The following is a 23,882-nucleotide window of genomic DNA, read 5'->3' as shown; positions in this document are numbered from 1 at the left end:
GAGTCAGAACAACAACAACAACTTGTATTTATATAGCGCCTTTAACGCAGTAAAATGTCCCAAGGCGCTTCACAGGAGTATTTTAAGACAAAAAATTTGACACTGAGCCACGTAAGGAGATATTAGGACAGGTGACCAAAAGCTTGGTCAAAGAGGGAGGTTTCAAGGAGCGTCTTAAAGGAGGAGAGAGAGGCAGAGAGGTTTAGGGAGGGAATTCCAGAGCTTAGGGCCCAGGCAGCTGAAGGCACGGCCACCAATGGTGGAGCGATGGAAATCGGCGATGCTTAAGAAGGCAGAATTAGAGGAGCGCAGAGATCTCGGGGGGGGGGGGGTGCGGTTGTGGGGCTTGAGGATGCTACAGAGACAGGGAGGGGCGAGGCCATGGAAGGATTTGAAAACAAGGATGAGAATTTTAAAATCGAGGTGTTGCTTAACCGGGAGCCAATGTAGGTCAGCGAGCACAGGGGTGATGGGTGAACGGGATTTGGTGCGTGTTAGGACACGGGCAGCCGAGTTTTGGATGACCTCAGGTTTATGTAGGGTAGAACATGGGAGGCCGGCCAGGAGTGCGTTGGAATAGTCGAGTCTGGAGGTAACAAAGGCATGGATGTGGGTTTCAGCAGCGGATGAGCTGAAGCAGGGGCGGAGACGGGCGATGTTACGGAGTTGGAAATAGGCGGTCTTTGTTGTGCTGCGGATATGTGGTCGGAAGCTCACATCCATCAAATCCAGGCTGACACTCCCAGTGCAGTACTGAGGTGCCGACTTTCGGACGCGACGTTAAAATCAAGGTGGACGTAAAAGATCCCATGGCACTATTTGAAGAAGAGCAGGGGAGTTCTCCCTGGTGTCCTGGGGCCAATATTTATCCCTCAACCAAAATCGATAAAACAAATTATCCGGTCATTATCACATTGCTGTTTGTGGGAGCTTGCTGTGCGCAAATTGGCTGCCACGTTTCCCACATTACAACAGTGACTGCACTTCAAAAAGTACTTAATTGGCTGTGAAGCGCTTTGGGCCGTCCTGAGATCGCGAAAGGCGCTATAGAAATGCAAGTCTTGCAAAGATTCTATGATATTCCACCCATCCATCTTCACCAAAATGTGGCTCTGGATCCAGTAAATTGTAAAAAAAAACAAATAACCTTCTCCGCAGCAGCTTTTCCTTCTGAAGAGACGTCGGAAATGCAGGAGAAGACGAATGAGATGCATTCAAGACCGTAGGAGATGCAATACAACGAGAACCGCGGCAAATCAGGAGGACTGCCCTGTGGAGGGGTGAGACAGGGCAAAACACAATCAGTAGGGTAACACCATTGCTGAGCATCTACAGCAACATAAGAAAACTACTAGGCACTCGGTCTAAGCGTTAAACAAAGCTTTAATCAACTGTTTTACAACATGGAGGTCTAGTTGTGTCCTTCACTAGTTCCTGTTAAGAATGTCCTGCGCAAGCTGGGCCCGTGCCCGAGTATTTATACTCTCCCTGGACAGCGCCACCCGCAGGCCGCTCAGTTGATTCATGTCAACCAGTATTTATAATCATAGAAACACACAGCACAGGAGGAGGCCATTCGGCCCGTTGTGCCTGTGCCGGCTCTTTGAAAGAGCTCTCCAATTACTCCCACACCCCCACTCTTTCCCCACAGCCCTGCAAATGTTTCCCAATTAAGTATTTATCCAATTCCCTTTTGAAAGTTACTACTGAATCTGCTTCCACCGCCCTTTCAGGCAGCGCATTCCAGATCACAACAACTAGCTGCGTGGAATTTTTTCCTCAGCTCCCCTCTGGTTCTTTTGCTTATCATCTTAAATCTGTGTCCTCTGGTTACCGACCCTCCTGCCACTGGAAACAGTTTCTCCGTATTTACTCTATCAAAATTCTTCATGATTTTGAACAGCTCTATTAAATCTCCTCTTAACCTTCTCTGCTTGTTTTCGTTCTTTCTTTCTCTGAGCCGAGGGTTGTGAAGGCCAATTTTGACGTCCCAATTGCTTCTAAGATTATCTAACTCAGAGGGGATGAATTTCTAAACTATTCCAGCAGCCACTGAGGGATGGCACAGCATCTTCCTCCTACACGGTAAATAACGGGGTGGATTTATTTTTGTGCTGGGAACGGAAAATGGGCGATGACAGATCGCCCGCCCGTGAGATGCCCATTGACTTCTGTGGAAAGGGCGATCGGGTGGGAGGGGGTTATAACAGGCTGCCAATCCACACACCCCAGTCCCGCCGAAAGTTAATAGCCCCCCTGACATGAATCGGTCATTCATGAAAGAAACACTTATGAAATAATACTGAGCAGCCTGCGGGTGGCGCTGTCCAGGGAGAGTATAAATATTCGGGCACGGGCCCAGCTTGCGCAGGAGATTCTTAACAGGAACCAGTGAAGGACACAACTAGACCTCCATGTTGTAAAACAGTTGATTAAAGCTTTAATGCTTAGACCAAGTGCCTAGTAGTTTTCTTACGTCACCACCCCCCCCCACCAACAGTAGCCAAGATAACACCAGGAGTTCCCACCTGTTGAATGGTCAGTCTGATTAGTGTCTGCAGCATAAAGACGCCACACAGGACGGTCAGCAGCCAGAAGAGGAAGAGGTAAGCGGAGTTCTTGTCATCGGCCCGTCTTCTGCTCTCGTGGGTCAGCAGCATCAGCAACTACAAAAAACAGAGCAAGCAGGCAGTGAGCGGAGAGCATCAGGTCGCAGCGATGTCAGTACAAGCGATCTCCCGTGGCCCCTTCGCTCAAGTCAGTCACAGGAAACAGTGTGGCTTTCCATAGAATCGTACAGCACAGAGGGAGGCGGCCAGTCGGCCCATCGTGCTCGTGCCTGCTCTTTGTTAGAGCTCTCCAATTAGTCCTACTTCCCTCGCACCCCCCGCCCCTACTCCTTCCCCGTAGCCCTGCAAATTTTTCCTTTTCAAGTATTTATCCAATTCACTTCTGAAAGTTACTATTGAATCTGCTTCCACCGCCCTTTCAGGCAGCGCATTCCAGATCACAACAACTCGCTGCATAAAAAATATTTCTCCTCATCTCCCCTCTGGTTCTTTTGCCAATTATCGTAAATCTGTGTCCTCTGGTTACCGACCCTCCTGCCACTGGAAACAGTTTCTCCCTCTCTACTCGATTAAAACCCTTCATGATTTTGAACCCTCGATTAAATCTCCCGTTAACCTTCTCTGCTCTAAGGAGAACAAGCCCAGCTTCTCCAGTCCCTCCACGTAACCGAAGACCCTCATCCCTGGTAGCATTCTGGTAAATCTCCTCTGCACCCTCTCCAAGGACCATTAGCTGTGTGTGTTGTAACAGCACAAAATGGCAGGCAGGCCTGGACGACCCACACCACAGTGTCAGTCGTGGCTCAGTGGGTCGCACTCTCGCCTCTGGGTCAGAAGGTTGTGGGTTCAAGTCCCACTCCTGAGACTTGTGCACATTATCCAGGCTGACACGCCCAGTGCAGTGCTGAGGGATCTTGATGGTGAGATCCTGCTCTTTAAAGGAGATGCCGATAGTGACGCCCTCTTAAGAAGGGTCCTAATGATTGTTGTGATGAGACACTTCCTTTTGATGACTCAGTTTAAGCTTCTTACCCAAGTTGCTGCATAAATTGAGGGGTTGGCGTAGAGAACCACAGGGTTCAGTTTATCGGGAGTGGGGTCCCTATAGTTCCCGAAGTCTTCCATCACTGTGATAACCAACCCAGCCACAGAGGTCAGGAACAGCAGACAAGCAAGGACCTATTGGGAGGGGAAAAGAACAAGATTACTAAGTATTACTCATTCAGTAGCTTCCCCATTCTCCGGTGTTGAATACTGCAGAACCCAGGTTCCAAAGTAACTTTCCTCCCAATTTTACTTCATGTCCTGACGTTACGGTACCAACTCTTGCCCGTATGTGGTTTCACCGGCAATTGGAGCCTTGTGGTGCCTCGCGAAGTGACCATTCTTTGAGTGTTTGATGGGACAGTGTAGAGGGAGCTTTACTCTGTATCTAACCCGTGCTGTACCTGCCCTGGGACTGTTTGATGGGACAGTGTAGAGGGAGCTTTACTCTGTATCTAACCCGTGCTGTGCCTGCCCTGGGAGTGTTTGATGGGACAGTGTAGAGGGAGCTTTACTCTGTATCTAACCCGTGCTGTACCTGACCTGGGAGCGTTTGATGGGACAGTGTAGAGGGAGCTTTACTCTGTATCTAACCCGTGCTGTACCTGCCCTGGGAGTGTTTGATGGGACAGTGTAGAGGGAGCTTTACTCTGTATCTAACCCGTGCTGTGCCTGCCCTGGGAGTGTTTGATGGGACAGTGTAGAGGGAGCTTTACTCTGTATCTAACCCATGCTGTACCTGCCCTGGGAGTGTTTGATGGGACAGTGTAGAGGGAGCTTTACTCTGTATCTAACCCATGCTGTACCTGCCCTGGGAGTGTTTGATGGGACAGTGTAGAGGGAGCTTTACTCTGTATCTAACCCGTGCTGTGCCTGCCCTGGGAGTGTTTGATGGGACAGTGTAGAGGGAGCTTTACTCTGTATCTAACCCGTGCTGTACCTGACCTGGGAGCGTTTGATGGGACAGTGTAGAGGGAGCTTTACTCTGTATCTAACCCGTGCTGTACCTGCCCTGGGAGTGTTTGATGGGACAGTGTAGAGGGAGCTTTACTCTGTATCTAACCCGTGCTGTGCCTGCCCTGGGAGTATTTGATGGGACAGTGTAGAGGGAGCTTTACTCTGTATCTAACCCGTGCTGTACCTGCCCTGGGAGCGTTTGATGGGACAGTGTAGAGGGAGCTTTACTCTGTATCTAACCCGTGCTGTACCTGCCCTGGGAGCGTTTGATGGGACAGTGTAGAGGGAGCTTTACTCTGTATCTAACCCGTGCTGTACCTGCCCTGGGAGCGTTTGATGCGACAGTGTAGAGGGAGCTTTACTCTGTATCTAACCCGTGCTGTACCTGCCCTGCGAGTGTTTGATGGGACAGTGTAGAGGGAGCTTTACTCTGTATCTAACCCGTGCTGTACCTGCCTTGGGAGTGTTTGATGGGACACTGCAGAGGGAGCTTTACTCTGTATCCAACCCGTGCTGTACCTGCCCTGGGAGTGTTTGATGGGACAGTGTAGAGGGAGCTTTACTCTGTATCTAACCCGTGCTGTACGTGCCCTGGGTGTGTTTGATGGGACAGTGTAGAGGGAGCTTTACTCTGTATCTAACCCCTGCTGTGCCTGCCCGGGGAGTGTTTGATGGGACAGTGTAGAGGGAGCTTTACTCTGTATCTAACCCGTGCTGTACCTGCCCTGGGAATGTTTGATGGGACAGTGTAGAGGGAGCTTTACTCTGTATCTAACCCGTGCTGTACCTGACCTGGGAGTGTTTGATGAGACAGTGTAGAGGGAGCTTTACTCTGTATCTAACCCGTGCTGTACCTGCCCTGGGAGTGTGTGATGGGACAGTGTAGAGGGAGCTTTACTCTGTATCGAACCCGTGCTGTACCTGCCCTGGGAGTGTTTGATGGGACAGTGTAGAGGGAGCTTTACTCTGTATCTAACCCGTGCTGTACCTGCCCTGGGAGTGTTTGATGGGACAGTGTAGAGGGAGCTTTACTCTGTATCTAACCCGTGCTGTACCTGCCCTGGGAGCGTTTGATGGGACAGTGTAGAGGGAGCTTTACTCTGTATCTAACCCGTGCTGTGCCTGCCCTGCGAGTGTTTGATGGGACAGTGTAGAGGGAGCTTTACTCTGTATCTAACCCGTGCTGCACCTGCCCTGGGAGTGTTTGATGGGACAGTGTAGAGGGAGCTTTACTCTGGATCTAACCCGTGCTGTACCTGCCCTGGGAGTGTTTGATGGGACAGTGTAGAGGGAGCTTTACTCTGTATCTAACCCGTGCTGTACCTGCCCTGGGAGTGTTTGATGGGACAGTGTAGAGGGAGCTTTACTCTGTATCTAACCCGTGCTGTCCCTGCCCTGAGAGTGTTTGATGGGACAGTGTAGAGGGAGCTTTACTCTGTATCTAACCCCGTGCTGTACCTGCCCTGGGAGTGTTTGATGGGACAGTGTAGAGGGAGTTTTACTCTGTATCTAACCCGTGCTGTACCTGCCCTGGGAGTGTTTGATGGGACAGTGTAGAGGGAGCTTTACTCTGTATCTAACCCGTGCTGTACCTGTCCTGGGTGTGTTTGATGGGACAGTGTAGAGGGAGCTTTACTCTGTATCTAACCCCTGCTGTGCCTGCCCTGGGAGTGTTTGATGGGACAGTGTAGAGGGAGCTTTACTCTGTATCTAACCCGTGCTGTACCTGCCCTGGGAGTGTTTGATGGGACAGTGTAGAGGGAGCTTTACTCTGTATCTAACCCGTGCTGTACCTGACCTGGGAGTGTTTGATGAGACAGTGTAGAGGGAGCTTTACTCTGTATCTAACCTGTGCTGTACCTGCCCTGGGAGTGTTTGATGGGACAGTGTAGAGGGAGCTTTACTCTGTATCTAACCCCTGCTGCGCCTGCCCGGGGAGTGTTTGATGGGACAGTGTAGAGGGAGCTTTACTCTGTATCTAACCCGTGCTGTACCTGCCCTGGGAGTGTTTGATGGGACAGTGTAGAGGGAGCTTTACTCTGTATCTAACCCGTGCTGTACCTGCCCTGGGAGTGTTTGATGGGACAGTGTAGAGGGAGCTTTACTCTGTATCTAACCCGTGCTGTACCTGCCCTGGGAGTGTTTGATGGGACAGTGTAGAGGGAGCTTTACTCTGTATCTAACCCGTGCTGTACCTGTCCTGGGTGTGTTTGATGGGACAGTGTAGAGGGAGCTTTACTCTGTATCTAACCCCTGCTGTGCCTGCCCTGGGAGTGTTTGATGGGACAGTGTAGAGGGAGCTTTACTCTGTATCTAACCCGTGCTGTACCTGCCCTGGGAGTGTTTGATGGGACAGTGTAGAGGGAGCTTTACTCTGTATCTAACCCGTGCTGTACCTGCCCTGGGAGTGTTTGATGGGACAGTGTAGAGGGAGCTTTACTCTGTATCTAACCCGTGCTGTACCTGCCCTGGGAGTGTTTGATGGGACAGTGTAGCGGGAGCTTTACTCTGTATCGAACCTACACTGCGCCCCCTCCAAGCTCAAAAGATCTTTCCTGAGAGTTCGGTGCTGAAAACTGAATGTAGTACTCCATTTTATATTATTGAATTAGATCTTTACCACTGCTCCGATTTTCTCAGACAGCGGGTGGTGGTAATGGAGGAGAGTTGCACCAGAGTCACTGGGAGGGAGGGAGGTGTGGGCTGGTGCTGGGGTTGGGGATCCCCCTTCAGTACCGGGCTGGGGGGAGGTGGTCTGCACTCCACCTTTTTCCACCACATTCCCGGGCCATGGGAACCCTCTCCTCTTTGCCAGATCTGCCATGCTTCCCTCCCCCTCTGCTATTCTGCTATCCCCATTTACCTCTCCTCTAGACCCATCTTTTGTTTCTTTACTTGTCCCGTTACCACCTCCTTTTGCCTCGCACCAACCTCCCTTTTGTCATTTAATCTCTGCTGCCTTATACAGGTTATAGTTTGAAATTGTTGAACTCTATGTCGAGTCCAGAAGTCTGTAAAGTGCCTAATTGAAAGATGAGGTGCTGATCCTCGAGCTTACGTTGGAACAGTGTAAGAGGCCGAGGACCGAGAGGTCAGAGTGGGAGTGGAGCGGAGAATTAAAGTGACAGGCGACCGGAAGCTCGGGGTCACCCTTACGGAATGAAAGGAGGTGTTTCGCAAAGCAGTCACCCAATCTGCTTTTGGTCTCCCCAATTTATAGGAGATGTGCGGGTTAGGTTGATTGGCTATGATAAATTGACCCTTAGTGTTAGGGGGATTAAATACGCGGGGATAGGGTGGGATATGTGTTGGTGTAGGGGTTACGGGGATCGGGTGGGATATGTGTCGGTGCAGGCTCGATGGGCCGAAATGGCCTCTATCTGCACTGTGGGGTTTCTGTGATTTCTGTGTGATTCTGAGACCGCATCGTGAGCAGCGAATACAGTATACTAAATTGCAAGAAGTACAAGTAATTTTCTTAGTACTGTTTGTGTCACAAGATTATTTACATAATCCTGAAAAAGCAAACGAATTGGTTACAGCTACAACCAACACCTTTACCGTAACAGAGGCAGAGACTGAAAGAACTGGATACCTGCTTTACTCGGTAGAGTTTTGAATAGCTGGCTCCTCTTTGTCTTGACCTGAATAAAGGCAGGAGCTGCCATGGTGCACAGATCCACAGAAATCCCAGAGGAATCCAGACGAGGACAGTCTGCTCCAAGCACACGGGGAAGTCCGGGTCCGGGCGGTCCAGGTAAGAAGCATTCTGAACAGGAAGAGAAGACACATCGCCATCAGCCTCAGAATCACAACACCCTGTCTTACAGTAACAACAACTTACAATCGGGTTACATCGAGTCTACAGCTCAGAAACAGGCCATTCGGCCCAACAGGTCCATGCCGGTGTTTATGCTCCACACGAGCCTCCTCCCGCCCTACTTCATCTCACCCCATCAACATATCCTTCTATCCCTTTCTCCCTCATGTGTTTATCTTGCTGCCCCTTAAATGCATCTATACTGTTCACCTCAACCACTCCCTGTGGTAGCGAGTTCCACATTCTCACCACTCTCTGGGTAAAGAAGTTTTTCTTGAATTCTCTATTGGATTTATTAGTGACTATCTTATATTTATGGCCTCTCATTTTGGTTTCTCCACAAGTGAAAACATTATCTCATTGTCTACCCTATCAAACCCTTTCATTAATTAAAGATTTCTATCAGGTCACCCCTCAGTCTACTTTCTAAAGAAAAGAGCCCCCGCCTGTTCAGTCTTTCCTGATAGGTAGAATCTCTCAGTTCCAGTATCATCCTTATACATTTTTTTGCACCTTCTCCAGTGCCTCTATATTCTTTCTATAATATGGAGACCAGAATCGTGCACAGTACTCCAAGTGTGGTCTAGACAAGGTTCGATACTTGAGGATTTGAGAATTACAAGGACAGGTTGCATAAACTTGCTTTGTATTCCCTTGAGTTTAGAAGGTTGAGGGGTGATCTGATCATAACATGATCGAGTTCAAAGTAGCATTTGAAAGGGAGAAACGCGAAACAGCTACTAAGATTCTAGATTTAGGTCAGGCCGACAGAGACTGTCCAAAGTAAACTGGGCAAATCTGTGAATGGGTAAAACGACAGAAGATCAGTGGGAGATGTTCACAAGAGAATTTAATGTGATACAGAACCAGTTTATACCCCTGAGGGGCAAGAGCGCTACTTGTCAAAAAAAAAACCAGCCATGGACAACTAAAGAAGTGAGGGACAGCATAAAACTAAAGGAAAGGGCATACCAAAATGTAAAAGAAAGCACAGATCCTGGCGAATGGGAAAGATACAAAGAACAGCAAAGGGTCACAAAACAGATAGTAAAGGCACGATCTTGCCAGCCCAGGGGAGGCGGGTATGGAGGCGGAACTACCGGGAAAATGGCAGAATTTGGGGGCGGGTGTCCATCCCGCCCCCAACCCGCCTCCGTGCCATCTTGCCAGGAGGCGGGTAGCCGTCCCGCGCCGGGTCCCGTCTCCTTGGAGGCGGGAAGGGGATTACAGCCACTTAAGTTAACAGGCAGATAAGAGGATTATCCCCATTTTGCCCACACAAGTGTGGGCTTCCCGAAGGCTCTGAACCCCGCCAGGGTCACCGAGGCGAGCAGTGGGTCTGCGGGGGTCGGAGGGGTGCAAAGGTGTGCTGTGAAGGTAAGTGATGGGTGCAAGTGTGGAGAGGTGAGTATGTGAGGTAAGTGGAAAGCGTTGGAAAAAGTTTACTTACCTTTGTTTCTTCCTGCAGGCTTCAAAAGTTGGGTATGCGGAGAGTCTCGCACCTCCGCGGCAGAGATGACAGATGGCTGCTGCATTCTCCAATGCAACAACCATCTAATTTCTCCTAAAGAGGTTTGATCAGTCTTGAATTCAAGAACTCATCAAACTGCAGAGAATGTCAGTGTTTGACAGCTTCACAGAGCTGTCAAACGATGACAATTCATCTGTCAATACATTTTGACAGATGAAACGTCACACGCTGACATTCTCTGTAACCGGCTTTCTCTTAATTGGCCTGCTGAGCCCGCTGGGCGGGCTTAACAAGGTCAATCAAGGGAAAATAGCGTGGGTTGGCCACAACTCGATGGGGGCGGGACATCGACCTGACAAGCAGCAGACCCGCCTCCAACGCGCCCCCCATTGACAAAATCGCCCCCTAAGAGCTTCAAAAAGGGAGTATGAAAGGAAACTTGCAAGGGGTATCAAAATCAACACAAAGAATTTTTACAATTATATTCGGAAAAAGAGGGTAGTCAGGAGCAATGTTGGCCCCTTAAACACTGAAAGTGGTGATATTGTCAATGACGATGGGGAAATGGCCGACCTGTTGAATAATTACTTTGCGTCAGTATTTACAGTAGAAGAGGACAGCATGCCGGAAATCCCCAAAAAACTAATGTTGAATCGGGGACAGGGACTCAATAAAATTAACGTAGGTAAAATAACAGTAATAAAGAAAATAATGGCACTCAAGAGTGACAAATCCCCAGGGCCAGATGGTTTCCATCCCAGGGTTTTAAAGGAAGTCGGTGAGCACATTGTAGATGCCCGAACTATAATATTCCAAAGTTCTCTTGATTCAGGAACCGTTCCTTTAGATTGGAAAAATGCGCATGTCACTCCGCTTTTTAAGAACGGCGAGAGAGGGAAACCAGGTAATTATAGAACAGTTAGCCTAACCTCTGTGGTTGGGAAATTGCTGGAGTCTATAATTAAGGATAGGGTGACTGAACACCTCGAAAATTTCCAGTTGATCAGAGAGAGCCAGCATGGATTTGTGAAAGGTAGGTCATACCTGACAAACCTGACTGAATTTTTTGAGGAGGTGACTAAAGTAGTGGACAGGGGAATGTCTATGGATGTTATTTATATGGACTTCCAGAAGGCATTTGATAAAGTCCCACAAAAGAGACTGTTATCTAAGGTAGAAGCCCACGGAGTTGAGGGCAAATTATTGACCTGGTTTGGAAATTGGCTGAGTGGCAGGAAACAGAGAGTGGGGATAATGGGCAGGTACTTAAATTGGCAGGATGTGACTAGTGGTGTCCTGCAGGGATCGGTGTTGGGGCCTCAACTATTCACAATATTTATTAACGACTTAGATGATGGCATAGAAAGTCATGTATCCAAATTTGCCGATGACACAAAGATAGATGACATTGTAGGCGGTGTAGATGAAAGCATAAAATTACAGAGGGATATCAACAGATTAAGTGAATGGGCAAAACTGTGGCAAATGGATTTCAATGTAGGCAAATGTGAGGTCATCCACTTTGGATCTAAAAAGGTTCGAACAGGGGACTCTCTAAATGGTGAAAGGCTAAAAACAGTGGAGGTCCAAAGAGACTTGGGGGGCCCAGGTACAGAGTTCATTAAAATGTCATGAACAGGTACAGAAAATAATCAAAAAGGCTAATGGAACGCTGGCCTTTATATCTAGAGGACTAGAATACAAGGGGGTAGAAGTTATGCTGCAGCTGTACAAAACCCTGGTTAGACCACACCTGGAGTACTGGGAGCAGTTCTGGGCACCACACCTTAGGAAGGATATATTGGCCTTGGAGGGAGTGCAGCGTAGGTTTACCAGAATGATACCCGGACTCCAAGGGTTAAGCTACGAGGAGAGATTACACAAATTAGGGTTGTATTCCCTAGAATTTAGAAGGTTAAGGGGTGATCTGATCGTAGTTTTCAGGATATTAAAGGGAACAGATAGGGTAGATAGAGAGAAACTCCAAGTTCCCCTCCAAGTCACACACCATCCTGACTTAGAAATATATCGGCCGATCCTTCATCGTCGCTGGGTCAAAATCCTGGAACTCCCTCCCTAACAGCACTGTGGGAGCACCTTCACTACACGGACTGCAGCGGTTCAAGGCGGCTCATCACCACCTTCTCAAGGGCAATTAGGGATGGGCAATAAATGCTGGCCTTGCCAGCGACGCCCACATCCCATAAACAAATTTTAAAAAATTATTTCCGCTGGTTGGGGATTCTAGGACTGGGGGACACAGTCTAAAAATTAGAACCAGACCTTTCAGGAGTGAAATTAGGAAACACTTCACAGAATCACAGAAACCCCACAGTGCAGATAGAGGCCATTTCGGCCCATCGAGCCTGCCCGACACATATCCCACCCGATCCCCGTAACCCCTACACCAACACATATCCCACCCTATCCCTGTAACCCCACGTATTTAATCCCCCTAACACTAAGGGTCAATTTATCATAGCCAATCAACCTAACCCGCACATCTTTGGACTGTGGGAGGAAACCGGAGCACCCGGAGAAAACCCACGCAAACACGGGGAGAATGTGCAAACTCCACACAGACAGTCGCCCCAGGCCGGATTCGAACCCGGGTCTCTGGCGCTGTGAGGCAACAGTGCTAACCACTATGCCACCGTGCTGCTTCTACACACAAAGGGTGGAACAGGAGACTTTTTTTAACCGGCACGGACGGGACCAACGTGGTGCTGGTTCATCAAAAATTCCGGATAACCGAACGCTATAGTAAAAGATAGGGAGAGCTGACAGCTCCGTATAAAGCAACAAACCCTGTTGCTTAGCAACAACTGTAGAACAATGAACACAAGTTTCAAGCGTCTCTGTAGCTTAGCAACAGCTGCAGCCACACCCTTGCACAGCACAGATGGAAGAAGGCAAATAAATATGAAGTAAAACCTACTCCTGAATTTTGCCGGTTAACCGAGATTTCCGGTTATTTAGGTGCCGGTAAATCGAAAGTTTCCTGTAGATGCTTGGAACTTTCTTCTGCAAATGGCAATAGATGCTGGATCAATTGTTAATTTTAAATCCGGGATTGATAGATTTTTGTTAACCAAAGGTATTAAGGGATATGGTGCAAAGGCAGGTATATGGAGTTAGGTCGCAGATCAGTCCTGATCTCATTGAATGACGGAACAGGCTCGTGGGGCTGAATGGCCTCCTCCTCTTCCTGTGTTCCTATGATCGAGGTGTTTAAAAAAGGGTTCGATAGGGTAGATAATGGAGAAACTAGTTCCTCTGGTGAGGGAATCAAGAACAAGGGGGGGCATAATCTTAAAATTAGAGCCAGGCCATTTAGGAGGGAAATCAGGAAGCACTTCTTCACACAAGGGGTAGTGGAAATCTGGAACTCTGTCCCCCCAAAAGGCTGTGGATGCTGGGACAATTAGAGCTGAGATTGATTGATTTTTGTTAGGTAAGAGGTAGCAAGGGATATGGAGCAAAGGTGGTTCAATGGAATTGAGGTGCAGATCGCCATGATCTCATTGAATGGCGGAGCAGGCTCGAGGGGCCGAATGGCCTACTCCTGCTCCTATCTTCTATGTTTCTATGAATTCCCCTAGTGAACCGTCTCTGAACTGCCTCTAATGCAAGTATATCCTTCCTTAAATAAGGAGACCAAAACTGTACGCAGTACTCCAGGTGTGGTCTCACCAATACCCTGTACAGTTGTAGCAGGACTTCCCTGCTTTTATACTCCAACCCCTTTGAAATAAAGGCCAACATTCCATTTGCCTTTTTGATTACTTGCTGCACCTGCATGTTAACTTTTTGTGTTTAATGCACAAGGACCCCCAATGTCCCTCTGAACTGTAGCATTTTGTAATCTCTATTTAAATAATCATTCGCTTTTTTATTTTTCCTGCCAAAGTGTATAACCTCGCACTTTCCCACATTATACTCCCATCTGCCAAATGTTCGCCCACTCACTTAGCCCGTCTATATCCCTTTGCAGGTTCTTTGAGTCCTCTGCACAACTTGCTTTCCCACCCATCTTTGTATCATCTGCAAACTTGGCTACATTACTCTCGGTCCCTTCATCATCCAAGTCATTAATCACTAAGGCTACTCCTCCCCCTCTGCCATTTTCCCTATCTTTCCTGTAGACCTTATAACCTGGTATATTTAGTTCTCAGTCCTGACCATCTTGCAGCCATGTCTCAGTAATGGCTACCATGTCCTACCCTCCAAGTTGATTTCCCGCCTGCAGTTCATTCAATTTATTCCTTATACTCCGTGCAATTGTATATAAAGTATATATTTTGGCCACACACCCTGGCTTGTCCTTCAGCTCTGATATTTTTCTCACTTGTTTCTTATTGCTCTCACCTGGTTTACATCTTTACATCTTTTAGTTTTTCCTTTACCTGTAGTGCCTAAAGCACAATTTCTGACTGTTACTCCACTGCCATCCCTTTCGATTGTTTTTGAACTACTATTTGTACTACAATTTCCACCTGAGCCCTTCCGCCCCCCTCCCCCCCACTTACTAGTTTAAAATCCTTGTGACCGCCCTATTTATCCTTTCCGCTAGGACCCTGGTCCCAGCGGTACAGTTCCTTCCTGTCCCAATACTGGTGCCAGTGCCCCATGAAATGGAATCCCTCTTTCCAACACCACTCCTTCAGCCACGCGTTCACTTCCCCAATCAGCTTATCCCTACTCCAATTTGCATGTGGCTCGGGTAATAATCCAGAGATTATAGCCCTTGAAGTCCTGTTCTTTAATTTAGCTCCTAGATCCTGTACTCCCCAAACAGGACCTCTTGCCTACTCTTCCCTATGTTGTTGGTCCCAACATGAACCACAACGACTGGATCCTCCCCCTCCCTCTCCATAGAAACATAGAAGATAGGAGCGGGAGTAGGCCATTCGGCCCCTCGAGCCTGTTCCGCCATTCAATGCGATCATGGCTGATCATCCAAATTCAGTACCCGGTCCCTGCCTTCTCCCCATATCCCTTGATCCCATTAGCCTTAAGAAATATATCTAACTCCTTCTTGAATATATTTAATGAATTGCCCTCCACTGCCTTCTGTGGTAGAGAAATCCACAGGTTCACCACTCTCTGGGTGAAGTAATTCCTCCTCATCTCTGTCCTAAATGGCTTACCCCTTATCCTTAGACTGTGACCCCTGGTTCTGGACTCCCCGGCCATCGGGAATATCCTTCCTGCATCTAGTCTGTCTAGTCCTGTTAGAATTTTATAAGTTTCAATGAGATCCCCTCTCATTCTTCTAAACTCCAGCGAGTATAAGCCCAATCGACCCAATCTCTCCTCATATGTCATTTCTGCCATCCCAGGTATCAGTCTGGTGAATTTTCACTGCACTCCCTCCATGGCAAGAACATCCTTCCTCAGATAAGGTGACCAAAACTGCACACAATACTCAAGATGTGGTCTCACCAAGGCCCTGTACAACCGCAGCAAGACATCCTTGTTCCTGTACTCGAACCCTCTCGCTACGAAGGCCAACATACCATTTGCCTTCTTAACCGCCTGCTGCACCTGCATGCTTACCTTCAGCGACTGGTGCACAAGGACACCCAGGTCTCGTTGCATTGCCCCTTCTCCCAATCTTATGCCATTCAGATAATAATCTGCCTTCCTGTTTTTGCCACCAAAGTGGATAACGTTGCATTTATCCACATTATACTGCATCTGCCATGCTTCTGCCCAATCACCCAACCTGTCCAAATCATACTGGAGTTTCTCGGCATCCTCCTCACAGCACACACGCCCACCCAGCTTTGTGTCGTCTGCAAACTTGGAGATATTACATCTAGTTTCCTCGTCTAGATCCAGTATCCTTTCAAGCCAGTTCGAGATGTCCCTCACCCTGGCACCAGGTAGGCAACATACCATGTGGGACTCTCGATCCTGCTTACAAAGGATGCTCTCTGTCCCCTTAATTATAGAATCCCTTACAAATACCACATTACGCTTTCTCTTCTCCTCCTCCTCCCCCCTTAGGACAGCCTCCTGCTCCAAAGTGTCATGGTCCGCATTCTGTCTGTCCTTCCGACAGTCTTTATCCTTATCCTCACAGGTAGCAAGTACATTGTACCTGTTGGATAGGATCAGTTTCTGTGGATGCTCGTCCTCTTTCTTACCTGGGTTCCTCCTTACTCTGCACACTATCGGTCACACCAACCCCATTCTGACCCTGCACCTCTCTACAAGCTGTGACTGAGGTCTGGAACAAACTGTCCAGATACTCCTCCCCCTCCCTTATGTGTCGCAGTGTCTCCAACTCGCTAACTCTGAGCCGGAGAGATTCGAGATGGAGACATCCACTGCAGATGTATTCACTTGCGACAGTCTCACTGTTCACAAATTCCCACATACTGCTGTCCTGACACACAACCTGCTCTGCCATATCTTAGACTAACCTTTTATTTATTTAATTAGTTAAAATCTTTATTCAACGACTATTTATAGATATATTAATTAGATTATCTAGTTAAGTGTTTAATTTAATAAAATGCATTATAGTTTCCCACTGGCACAGTGTCAGCTGTGGCTTAGTGGGTAGCACACTTGCCTCTGGGTCAGGAGGTTGTGGGTTCCAGTCCCACTCCAGGGACTTGAGCACAAAAATCCAGGCTGACACTCCAGTGCAGTGCTGAGGGAGTGCTGCACTGTCGGAGGTGCCGTCTTTCGGATGAGACGTTAAACCGAGGCCCCGTCTGCTCTCTCAGGTGAATGTAAAAGATCCCACGGCACTATTTCGAAGAAGAGCAGGGGGAGTTCTCCCCAGTGTCCTGGGCCAATATTTATCCCTCAACCAACATCACTAAAACAGATGATCTGGTCATTATCACATTGTTGTTTGTGGGAGCTTGCTGTGCGCAAATTGGCTGCCGCATTTCCCGCATTACAACAGTGACTACACTTCAAAGAACTTCACTGGCTGTAAAGCGCTTTGAGACGTCCGGTGGTCGTGAAAGGCGCTATAGAAATACAAGACTTTCTTTTTTTCTTTCTCTTAATTTAAACCACTGCCTAGAAAGAAACACTTAGGGCTGGATTTTGCCAGAGTGGGTGGGCTGGGGCGTGTCAGGTGGGATTTGTGTCAGGACCCCGACTCCGAAGTGAAGTGTTGAAAAAGTGCGATTTTCCCCTGATTAGGCAATTGATTTCCTGCGTGTGGGAACCCCTGGCCCAATGAGTCTTTTCATACAGAAAGTCGCCTCCGATGACGTCATCAATGCTGCTGGATTTACGGCCTGCAAGCAGCCTTGCTTCTTCTGGAGACTGGAAACGCTTTGGACATTGTATGAAGGACTTCATTTACCCACCATGTCCACCAGCAAGCAAAAGTGTGCACCTCGATTTGATGAGCCCTCCCTCCAAGCTCTGGTGCAGGGAGCAAGATCCTCAGGGAGAAAAAAGCTACCACAACAGACTAAAGCTGTGTGGCTGCAAGTGGCCCAGGCGGTCAGCTCCATATCAATGAGCCGCAGAACCTGGCTGCAATGCAGGAAGAGGTTTCAAGACCTTCTCCGCACAGGAAAAGTGAGTATGACTTTCCCATCACCCTCAATCTGATCCCCATCGCCTCTCCTCAGCAACACTCTGCTTTGCCAACCTATTCCTCCAAATCCCACTTGACACTTACATCCCTGCACCCTTACCCATTCCCTCTCTCTCTATGGTTACATTCACTTAACTATTCGACCATGCAGCCCTCACACTCTCTATCACTGTGATGCAATGACAACAACTTACAACACACAGGGAGGGCCCTTTGTCTCCTTCTAAACATCTATGCTATGGATTTTCTACACTCACTCCTTCATTCTCACTCAAACTCCACTTGTGTCCCTCATTGCAGGAAAAGAGAGCCCACAATAAGAGGGAAAGAGCGAGGACAGGAGGAGGGTCACCCTCAGTAGCCCAGCTCACCGCCTGGGAGGAAGCGGCCCTGGAAATCGCCGGGATCGAGGAGGATTCCAAGTGGGGGACGGACAGGCGGGCGCATCACAGCAAGCTGGTGACAGAATAGTTTGGCCTCTCTCTCATTGACATTGCATGAGTCACTGATAATGAATCTGATGCTCTAACAGATTGACTTATGATCATCTGCACTATTCAATGTGCATGTAACCTTGACCTCACATCTCTGACTCTTTCCTTTACTCCCCCGCAGGACCATCGACAGCCCCCGTCCCCACTGTCCAGGAGGAACAGCCTGAGCTTCCAGACTCCTCAGAGGAAGCTGCAACCTCAGAGGGCGCAGCTTCAGCAGAATTCAGCGCACCCAGCACCAGCGCAGACACTCACACCTCGGTGGGACCTTCGCGAGATAGAATAGTGTTGGCACCTGGTGTATCACAGCTCACAAGTGAGCATCAGCAGATGGTGGAGACAGTGGAGAATCCTCGTCGGAGGGCGCAGGACTCTGCCAGCTTGGCTCAGCTGCATGTCGACCCTGTGTCTCCGGGTCCATCCACAAGGAGAGCTGTGCTGGAACTCCAGGAACAGGTGCAGGAGTCTCTGGCAGGCTTTGTCTCCAGGGTCGCTGCGAGTGTGGAGCGAATGGAGGAGTCCATCGCGAACATGAGCAGAGCCTTTGTGGAGGCATTGGCGCATAAACGCATCACCGCAGAAAGGATGGCAACCTCCGTGGAAAGGATGGCTACAGTAGAGGAGAGGATGGCTACGGCCATGGAGGAGCTTAGTCACCAGGGTCTTGAAAACATGGTAATTGTTCAGACTAGAATGACATCTCTTGAGGAGCGATGGTCAGCTATTGATCAGAGAAACCAGACCTTCATGGAAGTCCTCTGGAGTAGGACTTCCAGTGCAGAAATGGGTATTCATGGCCTCCCTGAAGTGCAGCAAGGTGCTGTCAAGCCACTTGCTAGCTCTGAAGTGGGGCTGACCCATGAGAGGGAGGTTGGTGGCAGACCTCAAGGAAGTGGGGGCTCCTCTCCAAGCGCTTACACGACCATGCCAGTGCAAAGCCCTCAGTCAGAGCCCCACCAGAGTCCTCACCCAACTGAGATCGGCGTTTCAACCCCTGCACAGCCGCAGGAGCAGCAGACTGTTGACGAGCCCTCACAGGCTCGCAACCCCAGAGGACGCCCGCCAAAGGCGTCGAGACAGGAGCAGCAGGAAAGTTAGCAAGGGGCCTCCACATCTGCTGAAGCCACAGGGGAAGCACTACATAGGAGCACATGTAAGAGGAAGATAATGCACAAGTAGTCACAAGGGTAGTCCCTTGGGTGCTGTGATGTATTGTATTTGGACCAGCCATCATTGTCATGGTATCATAAACAGATTTGATGGCAAACTGTTGAAGTTGTGGCCTGTGTCATTTCGCAAATGGGACTTTCACATTGAGGGCTTAGGGCGACTTGCAATTGTCAGTCTGGTGGTCAGACTGATAGGAATCCACAGGTTCTTGTCCATTGTCGATGATCTGGTAAGAAGGTGCGAGGCAAAAGTGTTTGATTGTGCAGGCTAAGCAAATCTGGCCAACATGAGTGCGTGCCTTGCATCCCGGGCTGCAATGTGGTCGCGCTCTGGCGCCTTCTGGCCTGTGCAGTTTCTGGGTGAGCAGTAGCTTGGCGCTCCTGCTGTTGCTCCTGCAGTTGGTGCTGCTGTTGGTCAGGGTTCTGCTGCTACCACGGCTGGTCTTCGTCCGAATCTGACGTCCAGGAGAAAAGGAAATAAATGGTTCCCGTGCTTCTGCTATATACCTCAGTTGAGGAAGCGCTCAGTCAAGGTGGGGAGAGGGGTTTCCCAGGAGGTCACACTGGAGATGGGTGTCAGGCTCCAAACTTCCACAACAATGAGTTGGCCTGCTAAAAGTTCCCCCAGACCTGAGACAACAAAGTTCTGCCACCTGCAAATGATGATTGCTGAAAACTCCTTTTTAATGGTGGAGCTGCAGCTGTTAGTAAGCAATCCACTTGTGAGGCCGCCAGGATTCACTGGCGTGTTCCAGGGGAGATGTGCAGGATGGGGGAAAAGTCTAACAATCAGAAAAACCTCTCAGAATGGGATAATAGAGGCAATTAAGTGGTTGTTAAGGGCATTAGTGGCCTATCCCGCCTCTTGGAGGCGGAATGGAAACGGGGTCAGAAAACACGCTTGTGGGAAAATTGCTCGGAGGCGGGATCGGGCCTGCCCGCCATTTTCTGCGATTTTACCACCTCACACGCCTCCAAACCCGCCTCCTTGTGCTTGGCAAAATCGAGCTCTAATACTCACCAACCAATCACCTACCTGATGTCCTGTGACGTCACTCCTTGGTTTTTTGTTGTTGTTTTAGAACTCCCTCCTCCGGTGCCGACTCCGCTCCGGTCCACGCTGCCTCTCCTCCCGCTCTATTTATGGTCTGCCACCTCCTCCGGTGCCGACACCTTGCAGGTCATTATCACATTGCTGTTTGTGGGAGCTTGCTGTGCACAAATTGGCTGCCACATTTCCCACATTACAACAGTGACTACACTTCGAAAAAGTACTTCATTGGCTGTAAAGCGCTTTGAGACGTTCAGTGGTCGTGAAAGGCGCTATAGAAATGCAAGTCTTTCTTTCTTTCAGGTGCTTTTCAGCAGGAGAGGAAGGAGTGTCCAAAGGCGGCCATTAGAGATTCACCCTCGCGCCCCTCCCAGCCTCCTGGTCAACTGCAGCACAGGCCGAGGATCGGGAACAGAGGCCTCACACCGTCCCGTGACTGCAGTTAGTAAAAGAAAGAAAGACTTGCATTTCTACGGTGCTTTTAAGGCTAAAGGGATCAATGGATATGGAGAGAAGGCAGGGACAAGGTACTGAATTTGGATGATCAGCCATGATCGCATTAAATGGCGGAACAGGCTCGAAGGGCCGAATGGCCTACTCCTGCTCCTATCTTCTATGTTTCTTTCACAACCTCAGGATAGCCCAAAGCACTTGACAACCAATGAAGTACTTTTGAAGTGCAGTCACTGTTGTGATGTGGGAAACGCGGCAGCCAATTTGCGCACAGCAAGCTCCCACAAACAGCAATGTGATAATGACCAGATAATCTGTTTTTTTAGTGGTGTTGGTTGTCGGATAAATGTTGGCCCCAGGACACCGAGGAGAACTCCCCCTGGCTCTTCTTCGAAATAGTAGCCGTGGGATCTTTTACGTCCACCCGCGAGGGCAGACGGGGGCCTCGGTTTTAACGTCTCATCCGAAAGACGGCACCTCCGACAGTGCAGCACTCCCTCAGTACGGCAAGGAGAAAACCATTTTGAAAAATGAAGGGTTCAGAGAGGGTGCAGCGCAGATTCACTCGGGCGCTGCCCGGAATGAGGAGATCCGAACACAAAGAAAGACACGGAAAATTGGGGCTTTTCTTTTGTTCAGGCAACGCAGATATGTCAGAAGTGTTTAAAATGCTGAAAGGATGGGACAGGGTAGAGAGAAGCAGACTGTTTCTGGTAGGGGTCTAAAACGAGGGGCCATAGACTATGTCCCCTGTAATTTTTTTTTGGGCGGGCGGGGGGGGTGGCCGCGTGGTCACTTTAACAGGCTGCGCGGTCCATTCAAAATACCGCGCACGCTCGGTTTTTCTGTTTAAAAGCCGGCTGCGCGGGACCCCCGGAGCGCTGCGCGGCCGAAAGGAAACCTCGGCCGTAGATACAAGATTAAACGCCAGAGGTTTAGAAGAGCGGGAAGGAGAAACTTCTTTACACAGAGAGCGAGAGAGTTGTGAGGCTGTGGGATTCACTTCCAGGGTCAGAAACGACGTCAACATTCAAGATTAGATTGGAAGGGGGGGATGAAGGAAAAAGAGGATTAAGGGATTTGGGAACAGGGAAGTAAATATGATTGGAACTATTTGCTCACATGGAGGAGCGAGACCAACAGGGACTGGATGGGTCAAATGGCCTGTTTCCATGTTGCAATCTCTATTCAGAGAGGCTAACAATACAAAAATATGTAACCTGGCTTTATATTCCTAATAAAGATAAAGGAATAGTAAGAAAATATGAAAATATTCATTGGGGAAATGGCATTTAGTATACAAGCCCACTTTTCCCCCTGCCCCTGCACACTCTACACTGGTGGATCCTACTCCTTCTATCTCACCTCCCGGGGCAGGGGGCAGGATCGATGAAGGAGTTCATTAAATGCTCTGCGCAGTCCAGTGAAGGAAATACCTTGATTCCCCCAACGTTGTCAAGCAGACACATGAAATGAAGGGTGAGAGACGGCCATTCGGCCCGTCAATGCTCCACCTGTCCATTTGGTGGTGTGACCTTGTGCACCCCCTCCCCCTCTGCTCAACAGCCGGTAACTCCTGGGGGAGGGGAAAGGCTCTGGGAAATTGCTCCCCGCCTCCCTAAAGCGACCAGGCAAGTTTCCAGGAAACCATGCGATGGATCGCTGGACGTACTTCATGCACCCCCTGTAGGTTGGTACAAATATCGGACTGTGCAGGGTAGGAAGGAAAGCAGCGCCGAACATTCATCCTTTCTCATCCCTGCCCTGAAGTCACACAGCTGAAGTCTCAGCCCTGGCGCAGTGGGTCGCACCCTCGTCTTTCAGTCAGAAGGTCATGGGTTCGAGCCCCATTCTCAGAGACTTGAGCACAAAATCCAGGCTGATACTCCCAGTGCAGTACCGAGGGAGCGCTGCACTGTCGGAGGTGCCGTCTTGCGGATGAGATGTTAAACTGAGGTCCTATCTGCTCTCTCAGGTGGATGTAAGAGATCCCATGGCACTATTTCGCAGAAGAGCAAGGGAGTTCTCCCCAGTGTCCTGGGGACAATATTCATCCCTCAACCAACATCACCGAAAAAAAGCAGATTATCTGGTCATTTATCACATTGCTGTTTGTGGGAGCTTGCTGTGCGCAAATTGGCTGCCGCGTTTCCTACATTATAACAGTGACTATACTTCAAAAGGTACTTCATTGGCTGTGAAGCGCTTTGGGACGTCCTGTGGTGGGTGAAAGATTCGATAGAAATGCAAGTTCGACACATAGAAGATAGGAGCAGGAGTAGGCCATTCGGCCCCTCGGGCCTGCTCCGCCATTCAATGCGATCATGGCTGATCATCCAAATTCAGTACCCGGTCCCTGCTTTCTCCCCATACCCATTGAAAAGGAGAGCGATTTCAGCTTTTATGACCAAGTTGTTGAGTTTAACTAAATGCGGCAGGGCTCATCTGGGATTGGAACCCAGGACCTCTCGCATTTACCCACGAAATTCCCTAAACGAGTATCATACCCCTCGACCAACGAGCTGCCGATAAATGGCTACTGCATTGGCCAGGAATCAAACCCAGGTCTCCCATGTGGCAGGCAAGAATTCTACCCCTGAACCACCAATGCTCTTTTTTTAATATATCTATCGCTGTGCTCCTCAGCCTTATCGCCAACCAGACGCTTAAAGACAGGATTCGACATGCTAATGCAGTGCCACTCACCCAAAATGTGGAGCCGCAGTACTCGTCCAGCGCCGACGACATGCCTCGCTCTCTCTCACGCCACAGTGCGCTGGGAATGGCTATTTCACAGTGCGGCGGCAGTGCAATAAAATGACTCAGCGCGAAAGACAAGAGCAACCTAAACGGTGACTCGGCAAAAAATAACTGAACGGGGGACGGGACGGGACGGTGAAGGAGACAACAATAAACTTCCAGAATAAGTAGCGCTGGACTCTGTCTGAACACCGGTCCCCAGGTCGAGTCTGAAACCACCTCCGTTAATATTTAACTCTCACCTCTTCATTTTATAAGAGTTATTTAACTTTTTTTTTTAAATGAGGAGGGGGTTCAGTTGGGAGGGACCGACAGAACGATCGCGTTTCAGTTTGGTTGCCAATGACGCAAATTGATTTATTTTATATTGAAGTGGGCTGTCGGTGATTTTTGTGGGTCCGTATCATCTCAGATTTAATTTTTTTTAGTTTAATGCCTATTCCAGCACTGACTAAAACAGCAATCTGAGGTTAATTATTAGAAGATGTTTCTTCTGGAGGCAGTCCCTCTGTTGTAA

The 23,882-nt window shown here is 49.1% G+C and overlaps 1 protein-coding gene across 3 annotated transcripts in view; it reads right to left on the bottom strand.

The window, feature by feature from the left end:
* The window catches only part of abcc2 (ATP binding cassette subfamily C member 2), a 109,672-nt gene extending 86,105 nt beyond the window's left edge, over positions 1-23,567 (bottom strand). For 2 of the 3 annotated variants that reach the window (XM_085994200.1, XM_085994201.1), the window contains exons 1-5: positions 23,312-23,563; positions 8,167-8,340; positions 3,603-3,749; positions 2,529-2,666; positions 1,148-1,270 (exon numbers count right to left, since the gene is read on the bottom strand). In XM_085994200.1, the coding sequence (XP_085850326.1) occupies positions 1,148-1,270; positions 2,529-2,666; positions 3,603-3,749; positions 8,167-8,340; positions 23,312-23,353 (624 nt within the window). In that variant the 5' untranslated portion in view covers positions 23,354-23,563. Of the gene's footprint in view, positions 1-1,147; positions 1,271-2,528; positions 2,667-3,602; positions 3,750-8,166; positions 8,341-23,311 lie in introns of all 3 variants that reach the window. The other variant, XM_085994203.1, reaches the window with a different exon arrangement.
* Positions 23,568-23,882: the final 315 nt, after the last annotated feature.

Source organism: Somniosus microcephalus, chromosome 8 (genome assembly GCF_052327205.1).
Source record: "Somniosus microcephalus isolate GS21.2 chromosome 8, FLI_Smic_1.0, whole genome shotgun sequence".
Taxonomy (NCBI): Eukaryota; Metazoa; Chordata; class Chondrichthyes; order Squaliformes; family Somniosidae; genus Somniosus; species Somniosus microcephalus.
The sequence above is the reverse complement of the archived record's forward strand: the minus strand, read 5'-3'. Positions and strand labels throughout refer to the sequence as shown.